At 36.5% G+C, this 15563-nt stretch overlaps 2 protein-coding genes across 3 annotated transcripts; one reads left to right on the forward strand and one right to left on the reverse strand.

Moving 5' to 3' along the window:
* The first annotated feature begins 1137 nt into the window (after positions 1-1137).
* LOC110940134 (probable serine/threonine-protein kinase PBL10) lies at positions 1138-5613 on the forward strand. The gene is made up of 6 exons (XM_022181691.2): positions 1138-1558; positions 3048-3355; positions 4299-4434; positions 4519-4661; positions 4769-4892; positions 4973-5613. Exons 1-6 carry the CDS (start codon positions 1507-1509, stop codon positions 5440-5442), a joined length of 1233 nt encoding a protein of 410 aa, XP_022037383.1. The 5' UTR covers positions 1138-1506; the 3' UTR covers positions 5443-5613.
* Positions 5614-5952: 339 nt separating this feature from the next.
* LOC110940133 (serine/threonine-protein kinase PCRK1) lies at positions 5953-9553 on the reverse strand. Of its 2 annotated transcripts, none has more exons than XM_022181690.2 (4): positions 9048-9553; positions 7755-8015; positions 7549-7671; positions 5953-6703 (listed from the first exon to the last, which is right to left on the reverse strand). In XM_022181690.2, the coding sequence occupies exons 1-4, from the start codon at positions 9447-9449 to the stop codon at positions 6134-6136; spliced, it is 1356 nt and encodes a 451-aa protein (XP_022037382.1). In that variant the 5' UTR covers positions 9450-9553; the 3' UTR covers positions 5953-6133. The 2 variants fall into 2 exon arrangements, with proteins under 2 accessions (XP_022037382.1, XP_035835341.1); XM_035979448.1 differs by having other exon boundaries at positions 7755-8022; positions 9048-9191.
* Positions 9554-15563: the final 6010 nt, after the last annotated feature.

Below are 15563 nucleotides of genomic sequence, written 5' to 3' on the forward strand. Positions count from 1 at the left end.
AAAAAGGAATATGCAGCCGTGTTTTTTTTCTGATGTTACGGTATAAATTTAATTCAAAATTGAGTTATGTTTTCAATAGAGTATTGTTTTTGATATCGTAAGATATAGATATAGCGAGTGCCAATAGCATACATTGTGACGAACCAAACCGATACCGTCCAAACAACATCAATACCTATATCAGTATTATGGATACTAGTATCGGTATTCGCTTTTATAATTTTTAACTGATGTAAAACACATGTCGATATTATTTTAGCCATATCACAACTTTATTTTTGAGTTTTCTGTTTTGGTTTTTACACCGAGTGTCAGTAACATACTTATACTGTAATGAATCAAACCGGTCCCAACAAGATGTCCCTGGCATAGCGTAGAAAATCCCACTAGTTACCAAATTCTATGAGCGAGTCTTCTATAAGGCTGAAGGGTATGGGGGCATGGTTTGGGTCATGGATTGCTACGTATGAACATTAATCAATCACTACATCGCCCCCCTCATTAACTCACCATGGTTTGCGTGTATTAAACCACGACAACCACGATCCACCTTTTCCATTTTTCAATATTTTTTTTCTTTAGACAAAAATAAATAAGGGATAGTGGTTTGTGTCATGACCACACTCTCAGGGTAGTGGTTTTCGATGGTGGACTAGAGATGAGTGACATTACGACTATGTGGAGGGTCATGGTGGTCATGAAGATCATGACCACACCCTCTAGCCTAATATAGATAGTGGTTATGAGAGACTTTGAGTGAAAGAGAGAGAGAGAATGTTACTGTACGTATGGAAATATGTATGGAAATATGTAAAAACAATGTTCCCCGTGTAAACTTTTTTTTATATTTTTTGCAAGTGTATGAGTAGTAAAGGGAAAAAATAATGATAAATATATAAAAATATTATTTAATTAAAAAAGATATAGTATTTTTTTTATGCAATTATAAATTATAATTATATTATATTATAAATTATAATTATAATTATATTATAATTATATTATAAATTATATTATAAATTATATTATAAAGATGAAGATGATGAATAGAATACAAATAGTGTAAATAATCAATAATTTGTTTCTTAGCCTTTACACATAAGTTAATAACTTTTGCATGGACCTAAAACTTGCCAATATGAGTGTGACTTGGTTACTCATACCTGTAAGGAACCATCTCCATCAATCAACTGGGCTTTCTCTCATTAATATTGTCTATCTCTCCCCAACCTTCATCCACCATACCCTTTTATCAACACCCCTTCTTCTCTATCTACTCTGTTCTCACATATTCTAGGGTTTTCACCAAAAAAAGAAACAATTCCCTTTCTTGTACATGTAATTAAGTGTCTTTAGTGTAACCCATAAGAAAGTATTTCAACACCCAGATCTGATTTTCATGTTCTTGATTGTTATTCATGAAGCTCTAGTGAAATACTCTGTTTCTGTAAAGCATTCACTTTCAAGAAATTTAGGGAAGATAGTTGTTTAGAACCAAGAATTGAAATGGGTGTTTGCTTCAGTGCTCTAATTAAAGACAAGAACCCATTTCACACAGGTATGATTCATCAATTAGTAATGTTTTTTGGGAATTGTGTGTGTTTTTTTCTACTTTAGACTTAATTACAGTTTGTCAAAAATCACTATTTCAGTCTATTAATTTAAAAATTGTGATTTCAGCATGTGGTTTCATTTTCATAACCATTTTAGTCCACCTCGTAACCATTTCAGTCCATGTATTTAACAGAATAATTGATTGAAATGGTTACGAAAGTGAAACCACGGGACTGAAATGGGTACCAAAGTGAAACCACAATGAAATCGCAATTTTTAAACTAATGGACTGAAATAGTGATTTTGACAAACCACACGGACAAAAACAGTAATTAACTCTTTATTTTATTTTATTTTGGGAAGTTCCCCTGTTTTTAGGGTAATTATGTGTAGTTGTAGGTGGGGTTTGGTTGAATTATTCTTTGAAACCTTAAAAATTAGACCCTAAAATTTCTAAATCTTGAAATTGTGACTGTTTAAACATATTATTTGAGTAAATGAATAGTTGAAATGTTTCTGCTTAATTATCTGAAAAAAGTCTATTTTTGGGATCGAATTTGTCTGGTTTATGGGTTTATAGGTGTCTCAAATAGCGCTAACGGCTCGGCTAGATTAGGATATTTTAATTAGCTAAAATATTGAGCTCGGAGCTGAAAAGTTGAGCCCATGCTTGAATTGGAAAACGATCAATCCAGCTTTTCTTTATTTTATTTTTAACACTAGTTTTATATTTTTATACATATTAAAATATATAATAATAAAAAATATTATCTGTAACGATTTATAAACAAAAGAGCTGGTAATTTATTTGTTTTTTTAAACGGCCTACGGTTATATCTTAATCGGATTAGTAGTTAATATCACCAGGTTAGTATTAAAACCCCATTGCATCGACGTCTTATAATAATAAAATATTTTATACTTTTCTACATTTATTAAAATAATAATAATAATAAAATACAATATCTTTAACATAGAATCTATAAAAAAAAAAAAAGAGTTTGTGATTTATGTATACTAAAATTAGTATTATCCTTTTGGGTTACAATTATTTTATATTAAAATTTTGGTTTAGTTGGGTTACAATTAATTTATATTAAAATTTTGTCTTAGTATTATCCTTTTGGGTTACAATTAATTTATATTAAAATTTTGTCTTTAACTCAAACGAGCTAACTAACGATTCTAACAACTCCTTTTATTTTATTTTTAAATGTAGTTTATATATTCTTACACATATTAAATTAAATTTAAAATAATAAAATACAATATCTCTAACATAGAATTTATAACAAAAGAGTTCGTAATCTATTAATATTAAAAACTGTATTATACCTTTGGTTTACAATTAACGTATATTAAATTTTCGGCTTTAATTTAGCCGAGCTTACCTTGCTTCGAGCTTGAAACTAGCCAATTTCGAGCGAGTTTTTTGAACAACCCTAGTTTCAATTTACATGAACTTGAATTGAATGTTTTCTAAATGATTTCAGGGGCAGATTCAGATGTTAATGATCACAGCACTTCAAACAGCAGTAAGGTATCAACTGTGCCGCCAACACCCCGCAGTGAAGGCGAGATATTACAGTCACCCAATTTGAAAAGTTTTAGCTTTTCTGATCTGAAAATGGCCACCAGAAATTTCCGACCCGATAGCGTGTTGGGAGAAGGCGGGTTCGGGTCAGTTTTCAAGGGCTGGATAGATGAACAGTCTTTCACTGCTACTAAGCCCGGAACCGGTGTTGTTATTGCTGTCAAAAAGCTTCATCAAGAAAGTTTTCAAGGTCACAGGGAATGGCTGGTGAGACTCTTTGGTTTTGTTTTATTTTTTATAGGTAAAATATGTAAAAAGAAATAGATAATATATCGCTTAAAAAAACGGGTCGAATGATTTTTCGGCTTAAAAAGAAATGGGTCAAATTCTTTTTCGCTTAATAAGAAACGGGTCGATTGCTTTATCGTTAAAAAAGAAGCGGGTCAATGCCTTTTCACTTAAAAATAAGCGGGTCGAATGCTTTATCGCTCAAAAAGAAGCGGGTCGAATGCCTTTTCACTTAAAAAGAAGCGGGTTGAATGCTTTTTCGCTTAAAAAGAAACGGGTCGAATGCTTTACTTCTTAAAAAGAAACGGGTAGAAACCTTTTTCGCTTAAATGGAAACGGATCGAATGCTTTTTTCGCTTAAAGAAGAAGCGGGTCGAAAGTTTTTTTGCTTAAAAAGAAATGGGTCCAATGCTTTATCACTTAAGAAGAAGCGGGTAGGATGCTTTCTTGCTTAAAAAGAAACAGATCGAATGCCTTTTCGCTTAAAAAGAAGCGGGTCGAATGCTTTTTCGCTTAAAAAGAAGCAGGTCAAATGCTTTTTCGATTAAAAAGATACGGGTCGAATGCTTTTCCGATTAAAAAGATACGGGTCGAATGCTTTTCCGATTAAAAAGATACGGGTTGAATGCTTTTTCACTTAAAAAAGCAAACGGGTCGAATGTTCTTTCGCTTAAAAAGAAGCGGGTCAAATGCTTTTTCAAATGTATAAAATATGTAGATTTTTAGATTATTATTATTGAAATAATATAACCTTTGTCATACTACCTAAATGAACAAGAAAGTTGAATTATCTGACAAAAGGCCTCTTGGGTAAAACCCGACCCATTTTGACCCGTCATCCAACCCACATACCTGCCTATTTTCCCCATTTCAAGATTTCTTGGTTCATCCACATATGTACTTTTGCAATCGGTTTTTGCAGGCAGAAGTGAATTATCTCGGGCAATTTTTGCACCCGAATCTCGTACAATTGATCGGATATTGTTTGGAGGACGAGCAACGGCTTTTAGTGTACGAATTCATGCCTCGTGGGAGCTTGGAAAATCACTTATTTAGGAGTGAGTTTGTTATATTTCAATATCTCTGGATCTACTTACAAACAGTACAAAGTTATCATATATTTTTGTATGATTGATATTTAGGAGGATCTTATTTTCAACCATTATCGTGGAGTCTCCGGTTAAAGGTTGCTCTCGGAGCTGCTAAAGGACTTGCTTTTCTTCATGGTGCGAAAGCAAAAGTGATTTATCGCGATTTCAAGACTTCTAATGTGTTGCTAGATTCGGTATATGTTGTGTTGTTATGAAATTTTATAAAAAATTGCATAAAATAAAGTGCAAAATCTTAACTTTAGTTATAATGACGTTTTTACCCTTACGTATGAACATGTAGGACTACAACGCAAAGCTATCAGATTTCGGGCTAGCCAAGGATGGACCGATCGGTGATAAGAGCCACGTCTCGACTAGAGTCATGGGGACGTACGGATACACGGCTCCTGAGTATCTAGCCACCGGTATGCACATGGGTTTGTGTCAAAAAATCCAAAATTGGATTCTTTATCGCTGATCTTTTTCATGTTTTTTCCCGTTATAGGTCATTTAACGTCTAAGAGTGATGTCTACAGCTTTGGGGTGGTTCTTCTTGAAATGTTATCGGGCCTAAGAGTAGTAGACAAAAACCGACAATTGGGCAAACACAGTCTAGTCGAATGGGCCAAGCCCTACCTGGCCCACAAACGTAAAGTTTTACGGGTCTTGGATAGTCGTCTCGAAGGCCAATACACGGTTGAAGCAGCCTATGCAGTTGCGAACGTAGCGTTACGGTGTTTATCGTTTGAGCCCAAGTTCAGGCCCAATATGGCGGACGTGGTCAAAGAACTCGAGAAGCTTCAGGAGCCGATAGAACCACGACCCCGAAGACATTCGAGTCACGGAAACCTGCCCCGGAGACACTCGGGTCAAGGAACCCGACCAAGGAGAGTGAGCTCGGGGGACGTTTCTGTTGCTGATGGTGGTGAACCGATCACATATCCCGGGCCTCAAGCTTCTCCAAGTAGCAAGTGATGTCAAGAAAAGAAGACTAATTGGGCTAAATGATTGTATAGTTATTTGGGCTAACTAAGTTTGAGCACAGACCATAATTATTTGACCCAATTTGTATTTTTAGATTTTGAGCTTTCCACTAAGTTTCATCAAACTGGCCACACTACTGGTCAACCACTTGACCAGACTAAATTCTGGATATCAAACTGACTATACACTATTGGGTCAATGGTCAGCCGGTTGCGGGCTACTGGTCAACCGGACTAAATATCGGATGTCATCAAACTGGCCACACTACTACTGGGTCAATGGTCAGCCGGTTGCGCCTTGAAATTTAATAGTCTCCAGTCCTCCACTATAGGTCAATCCTAAATTCTAATATATGATATTCTAACAATTTTCTCATTTGTACTATCTACAGTATGAGCAAATCTCGGAAAAAAACATATTCGCCAATGTAAATAGCAAAAAAAAAAAAAAAAAAAAATACCGGCTGGTTGGTGACTCGTTTTAATAATATACAAGGTTGTGTTGGTCGGTCAAAAAAATGTTGCATTTATTATCAATTCATATATAGTTTTCTTTTCACATGTCGATAGGAAATCACTCAAACATTGTGTATACCACCTAGCCTTCCTTAACAACTACTTGTTACAGTAAAACAAAATCTTTAAATTCACACCTTTTAATCATATCCACAAAAGCTTTAACATCAAGCACTATGTTTAACCATACTTGCTGGCCAATTTCTCCAATCCAATCTCCCAATTGATCTATTCCTCAGTTCTTTAAAATCAAAAGCTTTCTTTGTCGAATTCCCATTAACCTCTTCTTTTCTCGGCACTATTTCGGTTCCGGTTTTATTAATGAACCGGGATTCGGGTTCAGGTTCAGGCTCAGGCTCGGGCTCGTTTTCATCTGGTGGCAACAAATCATTGATAATTTTCCCAATCATTTCAACCACTTCGCTCATTCTGGGTCGGCCTTTCGGGTTTTTCGTAAGGCATTTAGTGGCTAAAGCGGAGAGTTTTTGGGCTGATTTTAGGGAATAGTCTCCTTCGAGACGTGGGTCGATTATAAGATGGAGTTTTTTTGAATCTGAAACGTATGGTTTCACCCATTCTATTAGTTTTTGTTCATTTCTTGGTAAGTTTCGTTCCACTGCTCGTCGGCCCGTCATAAGCTCATATAGGACCACCCCAAAACTCCAAACGTCACTTTTTGATGTTAATCGGCCCGTCTGGAGATACTCTGGTGCTGCATAACCGATCGTCCCGACAACCTTAAAGAAATTGAATAGCAGAAAATGGTGTTGTTAGACTTATTAGTAATTACCAAACATTTTAATGAGTAATAAAACCAATGGTAAAAAGTAGGTTCAGATTGTCTTAGCATAGAGCAGGCTAAAATGGAAGGTAAACAGGTTGGGTAACGGGTCAAAAAAAATTAAGTGTTAAAAAGTTAGTTTTTTCGTTCATTTACTAGAGAAATCCTTTATAATTACAATAACAATAAGAATCTAATCTCTAAAATGATTTATAAGGTTGTATATTATAAATACACTTTTGGTAACTTTCATCGTTTGACCCGTTTCCTCTTTTCAGTTTTACTCATGTGACCGACCCATTTTATTAGAAACTTTTTATATTACCGCAATCTAATGTTTTAAATAAAATATTTAACAGATCGTATAAATTAAAAGGTTCAAATGCACCAATACGTATCTAACTTGAGCCCTTTGGACGTGCAAACGTTCAAAACTTACGTTGTGATGTAGGTAACTTCTGTTTTGGTTTTTTACCATTTGATGTAAACACAGACATCATTTTCTACCAATTGAAGCAGCCACAAAAGTCAAAATGTAGCCAAAATATGTCAAAAGGTAAGTTTTGAAAGTTTGATATTATTAAAAAAGAACTTTTAAAATTCGTTAGATACTTGCATACAATTCAAATAAAAATAGGTGACAAGTTTGACACATTAAAAAAAATACACTTTGGGTAACTTTTGTGTTTTGACCCATTTGACATTTGACATGTTCCTTTTTTCGATTTTACCCGTTTGACCCATTTGCTATTTAAAATAGCCCAAATTGACACGTCCATAAATAAACGAGTTGAAACTTACAGCTGTTGTTACATGATCGATTCCAGCAGCGGGACCCTGTCTAGCAAGCCCAAAGTCCGACAGCTTCGGGTTCAAATCGTCATCCAAAAGAATATTCGAAGTTTTAAAATCACGAAAAATTAACTGCCCCGAAAAAAATTATAAAATATTATTACTTTTTAAATAATCACCCAATAATAAGTGCAAATGTATTAAACAAAATGTACCTGAAAATCCATTTCTTCATGTAAATAAGCCAACCCGCGGGCTGCACCTTGAGCGATCTGTAAACGGGTCATCCATGAGAGAGGAGACCCGACCCGACCCAATAAATGGTCTTCCAGGCTTTTGTTTTGCATAAGCTCGTAGACTAATAACCGTTGGATCCCTCTTTCGTCGTCTTCTGCGCAATATCCTATCAATTTTACGAGATTTGGATGGTTGACTACCCCCAAGATGTTGACTTCATTAATCCACTCTTTATGCCCCTGAATGCTAGAAAATGAATTTTCAAGCAAAATTCATTAGAAGATAACAAAAAAGTAGTCCTAACAACCATACATAAAAGTCATAAGGTATTAGGTACCCCCACATGACATAATCCAGCCAAAAGATTCTAAATACTATCTTTTTGGAGTTAAATGTCATTTTAGTCCCTGTTGTTTGAGCCATTTTCTCTGTTTGGTTTAAAGGTTTGAAATGTTGTCATTTTAGTCCAAATAGTTTCAAACGTTGTCATTTTAGTCTACTAAGTTAAGTTCATCCATTTTTTCTGTTAACTAGAATGACAATTCAGTCATTTTTTATGTAATTCGGCTAACTAGAAGGGCAATTCGGTCATTTTAGACCGAATTGCCATTCTCGTTAACAAAAAAATGGGATGAAGTTAACCCAATGGACTAAAATAGCAACGTTTCAAACTATTTGGACTATAATGGCAACGTTTCAAACCTTTGGACTAACCTGGCAAAATAGCTCAAATCACAGGGACTAAAATAGCATTTAACTTTATCTTTTTGCTTGCAATTTTGATTTCATTAGTTGATAAACCCCATGAATTTTTCATCAAATTTGACGCCTAGTAACTTAATCATATAAATGGGTCAACCTACTTGAAATTAGCTTGCTAAAAGAATGAATCAAGTCGAGCTTAAACAAGCTCAAACTTAGAAATAAGCTTGTTTAATAAATGAGCTTAAACTCATGCTTCACTTATCGAGCTCGAGCTGACACACGAACCTAAACAACGCATTATTTATAATTATATATAATAACACAAATAATACATATATTATGTTACGTATAAGTAACAATTAATTAAAATATAATATAAAAAACATATAGAGTTTAGTTAATAAATATTTAAAAAAAATCATAGCCCAACCTAATCTCGAGCTTAAAATAAAAAACTGGTAACAAGCCAAGCTTAAGCTTTAGAATTAGAGCCCGAAACGAAACGATCCGATTTCGACTAGCGCATTGAACGAAAATAAAAGAGGAAAAAAAGTGAAAAACTATGCCTGGAATCCATTCCGACTCAACTGCTTAACCGCAACATCTTCTTCACCTTCATCTTCACCACCAACACATCCTCTAAACACACACCCAAACCCTCCCTCACCGATCACAAGCGACCGATTAAACCCTTTAGTCGCCGCTTTCAGCTCCGAAAACTTAAAAACTCGCAGGTTGTTCGACCGGCGTTGAGACAACAACTCAGAAAACTCGACAGCGTTGCTTACGTCACCAGAACTATTATTAGTATTATTATTATTGTTGTTGTTGGAATCGAATTCTGACCGGCGACTTGTGTCGAAGCTGCTGAGGGAACGGGCCCAGGATAATTTGGTGGAGGAGCGGGAAAGAGCGCCGTCGTCTGCGGAGGTTCGACGGTCGCCGATGCTGAAGTGGAAACACTTCATTGAATGAGTGGTCGCCGGTGGTTGAAGGGGAAATAGTGATGAGAGAGAAAGGTGAGGGGAAAGACGGGTTCAACCGAATGGAATGTTCGATGGTTGAATTTTGTGTGTAAGTTTGTAATATATATATGGATTTTCATATTTGCAAGTCAAAAAAAGTTTGCGAATGGTATGTTTATGCAAGACAAATTTATTATTCGAGTAAACCTCAATCGTTGTCTCCGTTAGGGTGTGTGAACGGTTATCTTTGGTTTGGTTTTTTGGCAAAACCGAAACCGAAACCAAAATGTTAGTTTTTGGTTTTTTAAAATTCAGTTTTGGGTTTTTTTTTTTCCGTTTCGGTTTTATCATTTGTTTGATTTGGTTTTTCGATTATTTTGGTTTTTGAAACAAAATTATGTAGGATTAAAAAAAATAAAAAGTATAATTTTAAATTTAAGAATCTTTCTTGTATGTCTACATTTAAATTATTATATTTAACCTTTTTTATTTAATAATGTTTACATAAACCTAATGATGTATGAAATCCTGGAAACAAAAGAGGGCGAGCATCAAATGTTCAAGATCGCTAAAGCTAGGGAGCAATAGGAGGCATGATCTAGGGGTAGTGAAGTTTATAAAGGGAGTGGATGGACATGTTTTACTAAATGAACTTGACATTAGGCTGAGATGGCAAAACTAGTTTCATAATCTTTTCAACAGTAGGATGAACTATTAACAACAAATTGAAAATCCTACTATCCAAAGGCGACAACGTAATAACGGTTACGATCAGAGTATCCCACATGGGGAAGTTAGGACAGCACTTAGGAAGATGGGAAGAGCTAAGGCGGTTGGTCTTGACATCATACCAATTGAGGCGTGGTTGTGTTTGGGAGAGGAAGGAGTTCAATGGCTAACGTCCCTTTTCAACCTTATTTTTAGTTCGGGAAAAATGTCAGATCAGTGGAGGCGTAGTGTCGTAGTGTCCTTATATAAGAATAAAGGTGACGCCCAATGTTGCGAGAACTACAGAGGGATTAAGCTGTTAAGTCATACTATGAAATTATGGGAGAGGATAACTGAGACTAGGATTAGAAGAGAAACGCAAGTTACGGTAAACCAATTTGGTTTTATGCCGGTGAGGTCAACTACAGAAACGATACACATTCTAAGGAGATTGATAGAAAAGTATAGGGAGAAGAAACGGGATCTACATATGGTGTTCATTGACCTAGAAAAAGCATATGACAGTGTACCAAGTGGACTGATTTGGGATAGTTTGGAGGGTAGAGGGTTACCTAGGAAATATATAGACATAATTAAGGATATGCATTATGGGACCGAAACTAGTGTTCGTGCGCCAGTAGGGGATACTGATTTTTTCCCGGTGGAGATAGGACTCCACCAAGGGTCGGCGTTGAGCCCGTTTCTCTTTGCAGTTGTGCTAGATGAGTTGTCAAAGTCGATACAGGAACCGATTCCGTTGTGCATGCTTTTTGCAGATGATATTGTGTTAGTTGCGGAGAGTAAATAGCGACTGAACGACAGGTTAGAAGAGTGGCGAGTTGCTTTAGAAGGCAAAGGTTTAAGAATTACTCGTTCAAAGACTGAGTACCTCCACTATGATTTTAGTGGAGGAGTCTACCGTGAAGATACTCAAATCACCATTGGTGGTCAAGCAGTGCCACAGGTTACTAGATTTAAATATTTAGGATCGTTTGTACAAAAGGATGGGGAGATAGATAGTGACGTTGCCCATCGTATCTAAGCTGGCTGGTGTAGGTGGAGAGTAGCCGCTGGGGTATTGTGTGACAGGAGGTTCTCAACTAAATTAAAGGGAAATTTTATAAGGATGCAGTTAGACCTGCTCTGTTATATGGAACAGATTGTTGGGCTATCAAAAAGACGTAGACACGCAAGATGGAGGTGGCAGAAATGAGGATGTTACGGTGAATGTGTGGGCACATAAAGCTAGAGCGTATGAGAAATGAGGTTTTTAGGGAAAGGCTAGGGGTGGCTAGTATATCGAATAAGATTAAGGCGGAGGGAGATTGAGATGGTTTGGGCACGTAAAGAGGAGGCCGGTGACGGCACCGGTTAGAATAGTGGACACCCTTTGTGTGGAAGGTAGAAGGAGCAGAGGAAGGCCCAAACTGACTTGGGAGTAGCGGATTAGGCAGGATTTGCTAGAGTTGTACCTTTCTGAGGACATAGTCCATGATAGGAGTTCGTGGAGACGTAGGATTAAGATTAAGGATTTTTAGTAGAGAGTGATGAGGTGCCTGAGATTTTTGGGTTAGGGGTTAATATTTACTACTTCTCAGGTAGATTTTACATGTGTTTATCATCTTGTGTGTGTGTATGTATATATATATATATATATATTGTTGTAGGGGCTATAGCTGTGTCTATTCTATTATGTTAGTCGGTTACCACTTATTATGTGATTGGTGCAGTCCTATTGCTATGTATGTAGTTCGCATTGTTTGCTTGATGTTTGATTTCGAGCCGGGGGTCTTTTTTGGAAGCAGCCTCTTTATTCATATGGATAGAGGTAAGGTTTGCCTACATCCCAACCTCCCCAGACCCCACCAATAGCTTTGCTATTTGTGGGACTTACTGGGTTCGGTTGTTGTTGTTGTTGTACATAAACCTAATCTTCTAATCTATTTTTATATTTCTCCAAAGTTTTTTAAGACATTTTCTTTTATAATATTTTGAAGATTATGTAAATTATATATTAAATTTTGTTATTTGTTGTAGGCAATAAACAAATCATCTAAATTATAAATAAACATATTAATGTTTTTATTATAAATACTTAATATTCAAGAATAAAATTAATAATTTCTAATAGTATGGGTTAAACACTCAAACAACATAAATTTAAACATAAAAATATATGTTTTTTCGTTTCGGTTCGGTTTGGTTTTTTAAGGTTATTGAAAATAGTTATTCGAAAACTGAACCGTCGGTTTTTGTTTCGGTTCGGTTTTTTCGGTTCTATTTTATCGGTTGTTTCGGTTACGGTTCAGTTATTTCAATGTTCTGCTCACCTCTAGTCCCCGTGTTTTGTCTACTAAAAAAACATTGTTACTTCAATAATTTAGTTTTTGTCAACTCCCATAAACGATAGATATTAAAATAAATTTATAAAAAAAATAGTTTTTGTATATATCATCCAATAGTTTTATTTTTGTTTCAATTTTATTTAGACAACTTAACATCATCTGCTTTCTTCCGTTAAATCAATTAGAAAGACAACAACACTCCTGGACTGAAATTGTCGGAAAAGTTGACAGATACTCACTAGTCGGAGTTGAGAGTACTCAAACCTCTGCAACCTACCTTGTCAAGCTTACTGTTGATGCACGGAATGTCTGTTGACTGCGTCTTCATAAAGTCTGAAGTCAAGATTGGTCTATAGGGGGTCAAAGTGTAAATATTGAGTGATATAGACTTAGGACCGCTTATGTGTCAATGTAATATTGGGAACCGCCTATTTGTCATGTAGCCTGGACCGCTTTTAGGACATTAGAGTAGGATCGCTTATGTGACACTGGTGCTGGATCGCTTATTGGACTGTCACATAAGCGACCCAAGTCGTCTATAAATAGGCTTGAGCGGTTCTTCATTTGTAACAGTGTATGTGTGTGCTACGGTGCCGAAACTCTGCTGAAATTTTATCAGAAAGCAATATAAACACAAGGAATTGAAAGGATTAGCTGTTGTTACTTTACTTACGTTGATTCCGCCTTCGTATGTAAAGATGAACTACTTCGACTGACTTTTCGGGTCATAGAACGGTCCAACAAGTGGTATCAGAGCTCAGGACGAGGAGTTCATACTACGACAGCATAGATCTGCAGAAATCTCTCATTTCTACTCACTTTCTCTCATACTTTTTCGGTTTTCAGTGGTTCCAACGGTCAAAATTGTCTGAAATTTAAATATAACGTGTAAAACACACTTTTAACAAACCCTAGAAAGAATCAGGTGAAAATACGGACTAAAAATGGTAAAAACTTGTTAAAATCTGTCGATCGCTTTTTCGGACGTAGGATCGCTTTTCTGGACATAACCTGATTGGATCGCTCATAAGTCACACTTGGAATCGCTTTTTCGGACAATCTAACTTTCTGAACCGCTCGAACGGACAACATTGTTGAACCGCTCGAACGATCATACTTGGACCGCTCATACGAACACTTCTGGATCGCTCCAACGAACAAAAGTTGGATCGCTTTTGTGACAGTAGTTGAACCGCTCGAACGATCATTCTCTGGATCGCTCGAACGTACATATTCTCGGTCGCTAATTTGACATACTGTCTGGATCGCTCGAGAGGACTTTGTCATTATTGTCTGGTCCGCTTTTACGAACATTTTCTGGATCGCTTTTCTGAAAATACTCTGGACCACTTTTGTGGTTCTGATAATTTTCAAAATCAAAAATTTTGCTAAGTGTTGTTTGATTGTGCAGGTACGTTCACAATGGATGATATGTTCTTAAATCCGTTCAGCGATATGTATGCATTCTCGGGTAGTACGGACAACAACGATACGTCATCAAGCAATAAAGATAAAAGTCCGCCGAAAGAAAGAAAGAAAGAAGCTTGGGAGTCCGAGAGCGCATTCGGAACATTCAACAAACCTCCAAAGCTTATGGCTATAGAGGATTATAGTAGGTGGGCAACAAAGTTTGAAGATTGGATGATGGCATTTGCATTTCCAAGCTGGAAAAAGCATGAAAAATGGCTATGCAAATGGAAAGAAGAATGGTGAAGCTTTGAGATCAGTTGAAGAAATTGATAATTTTGTGGCAGAACAAAAGTGTGTAGCATTGCTTTTCCAATCCGTCCGAGAAGACATCATTTCCTTGATCGATTACTCAAATGCAAAAGATTTGTGGAATAAACTGAAAGCAAAATGTATAGGAAGCGAGGAAATTGTAAAGAATAAGAAGAAACTTCTTCGGAAAGAATTTGATATGTTTGGATGTATGAAAAATGAATCAGTGGGTAAAATGATTGAACGGTTTGGTCATCTTAAGCTGGAACTTGTTTGACATGGGATCAATTATCCTGATGATGAGATAGTTGATAAATTGTTTGATTCACTACCTGATGAGATGGATTGGAGATATTATGCATTGATGTTAAAGAACACTATTGCTCCTGACAACTTGAAACCAGATGTTGTGATTGAGAGACTTGAAAGTCATGAGCTAGAGTTGAAGAAAGCATATAAAGTTAATCACTCATCCTATCAGCAGAATCTGGATCTGTATTATCCGAAAAGCATGATGCCGAAAGCTACTTCTCCGAAAACTGCATTTTCTGCTGAGAATGTTTCTTCAACAAACAAAGAAAGTCAAAGCAGTTCAAGCAGTGAAAGTCACAGTGGGTATCACAGTGGATCTATGTCTTCTACAAATCGTTCTGATGCGAAGTTTTCGTGCAACATTGCAATCGATTTGAAGAATGCACAGAACTTTGACGAAGAATCGGCCAAGCAACAGATGGTGTTTCTAGCGTCTGTTTTGGAGTCCTATGAAGGTTTGGTAGCCGGGAAGATTGGAAATACAAATCTGACCAAAGAAGACTACGATCAGATAGATCCCGAGGAAATGGAGCTTATTGACAATCGTTGGGCAATGGCAAGTGCTGTTCGACGTGCGCAACGTTTTATGGAAATTACCGGGAGGAAATCAATTGGTGGTCCGTCAACAAAGCTTGGGTTCGATAAGTCAAAAGTAACGTGTTTTAAATGCAAACAAAAGGGCCATTTCAAGCGAGAATGTCGGAATGCATACGTTGATGAATCTGAGAATCCATTTCGTGACGATTATTACAAGAAGGCAATCTACCATCAGAATAAATCGGAGCCGCCCAGACTAAAGCAGGCTGAAGAGCAAAGAGAAAAGTCAAGGGCTTTAGCTGTGATCTATGATGATGAGGGTTACAATTGGAGCAAAGAGGTTTTGCCGGAAGATGATGCCATTGGTTATGCTTTCATGGCAAGTCATGATGAACCGATTCCTTGGAAGGATGATCGTACAGAGGAACAGAAGTACCAGTACAGGAAGATGACTGCTGAAACAAAGATTATCAGACTTTCTGGTGTATACTTGGAA

The sequence above is a fragment of the Helianthus annuus genome, chromosome 11 (assembly GCF_002127325.2).
Source record: "Helianthus annuus cultivar XRQ/B chromosome 11, HanXRQr2.0-SUNRISE, whole genome shotgun sequence".
NCBI classification, from domain to species: domain Eukaryota; kingdom Viridiplantae; phylum Streptophyta; class Magnoliopsida; order Asterales; family Asteraceae; genus Helianthus; species Helianthus annuus.

What these genes read in the sequence shown, in the direction of transcription:
- LOC110940134 (XM_022181691.2), top strand. Translation starts at nt 1,507, where the DNA reads ATGGGTGTTTGCTTCAGTGCTCTAATTAAAGACAAGAACCCATTTCAC. An exon ending in GGAAAATCACTTATTTAGGA is followed by an intron (nt 4,435 to 4,518) that starts GTGAGTTTGTTA and finishes ATTGATATTTAG; the next exon opens with GAGGATCTTATTTTCAACCA. An exon ending in TCCTGAGTATCTAGCCACCG is followed by an intron (nt 4,893 to 4,972) that starts GTATGCACATGG and finishes TTCCCGTTATAG; the next exon opens with GTCATTTAACGTCTAAGAGT.
- LOC110940133 (XM_022181690.2), bottom strand. Translation starts at nt 9,449, where the DNA reads ATGAAGTGTTTCCACTTCAGCATCGGCGACCGTCGAACCTCCGCAGAC. An exon ending in TGAGTCGGAATGGATTCCAG is followed by an intron (nt 8,016 to 9,047) that starts GCATAGTTTTTC and finishes TCTAGCATTCAG; the next exon opens with GGGCATAAAGAGTGGATTAA. An exon ending in ATGAAGAAATGGATTTTCAG is followed by an intron (nt 7,672 to 7,754) that starts GTACATTTTGTT and finishes TTTTCGGGGCAG; the next exon opens with TTAATTTTTCGTGATTTTAA.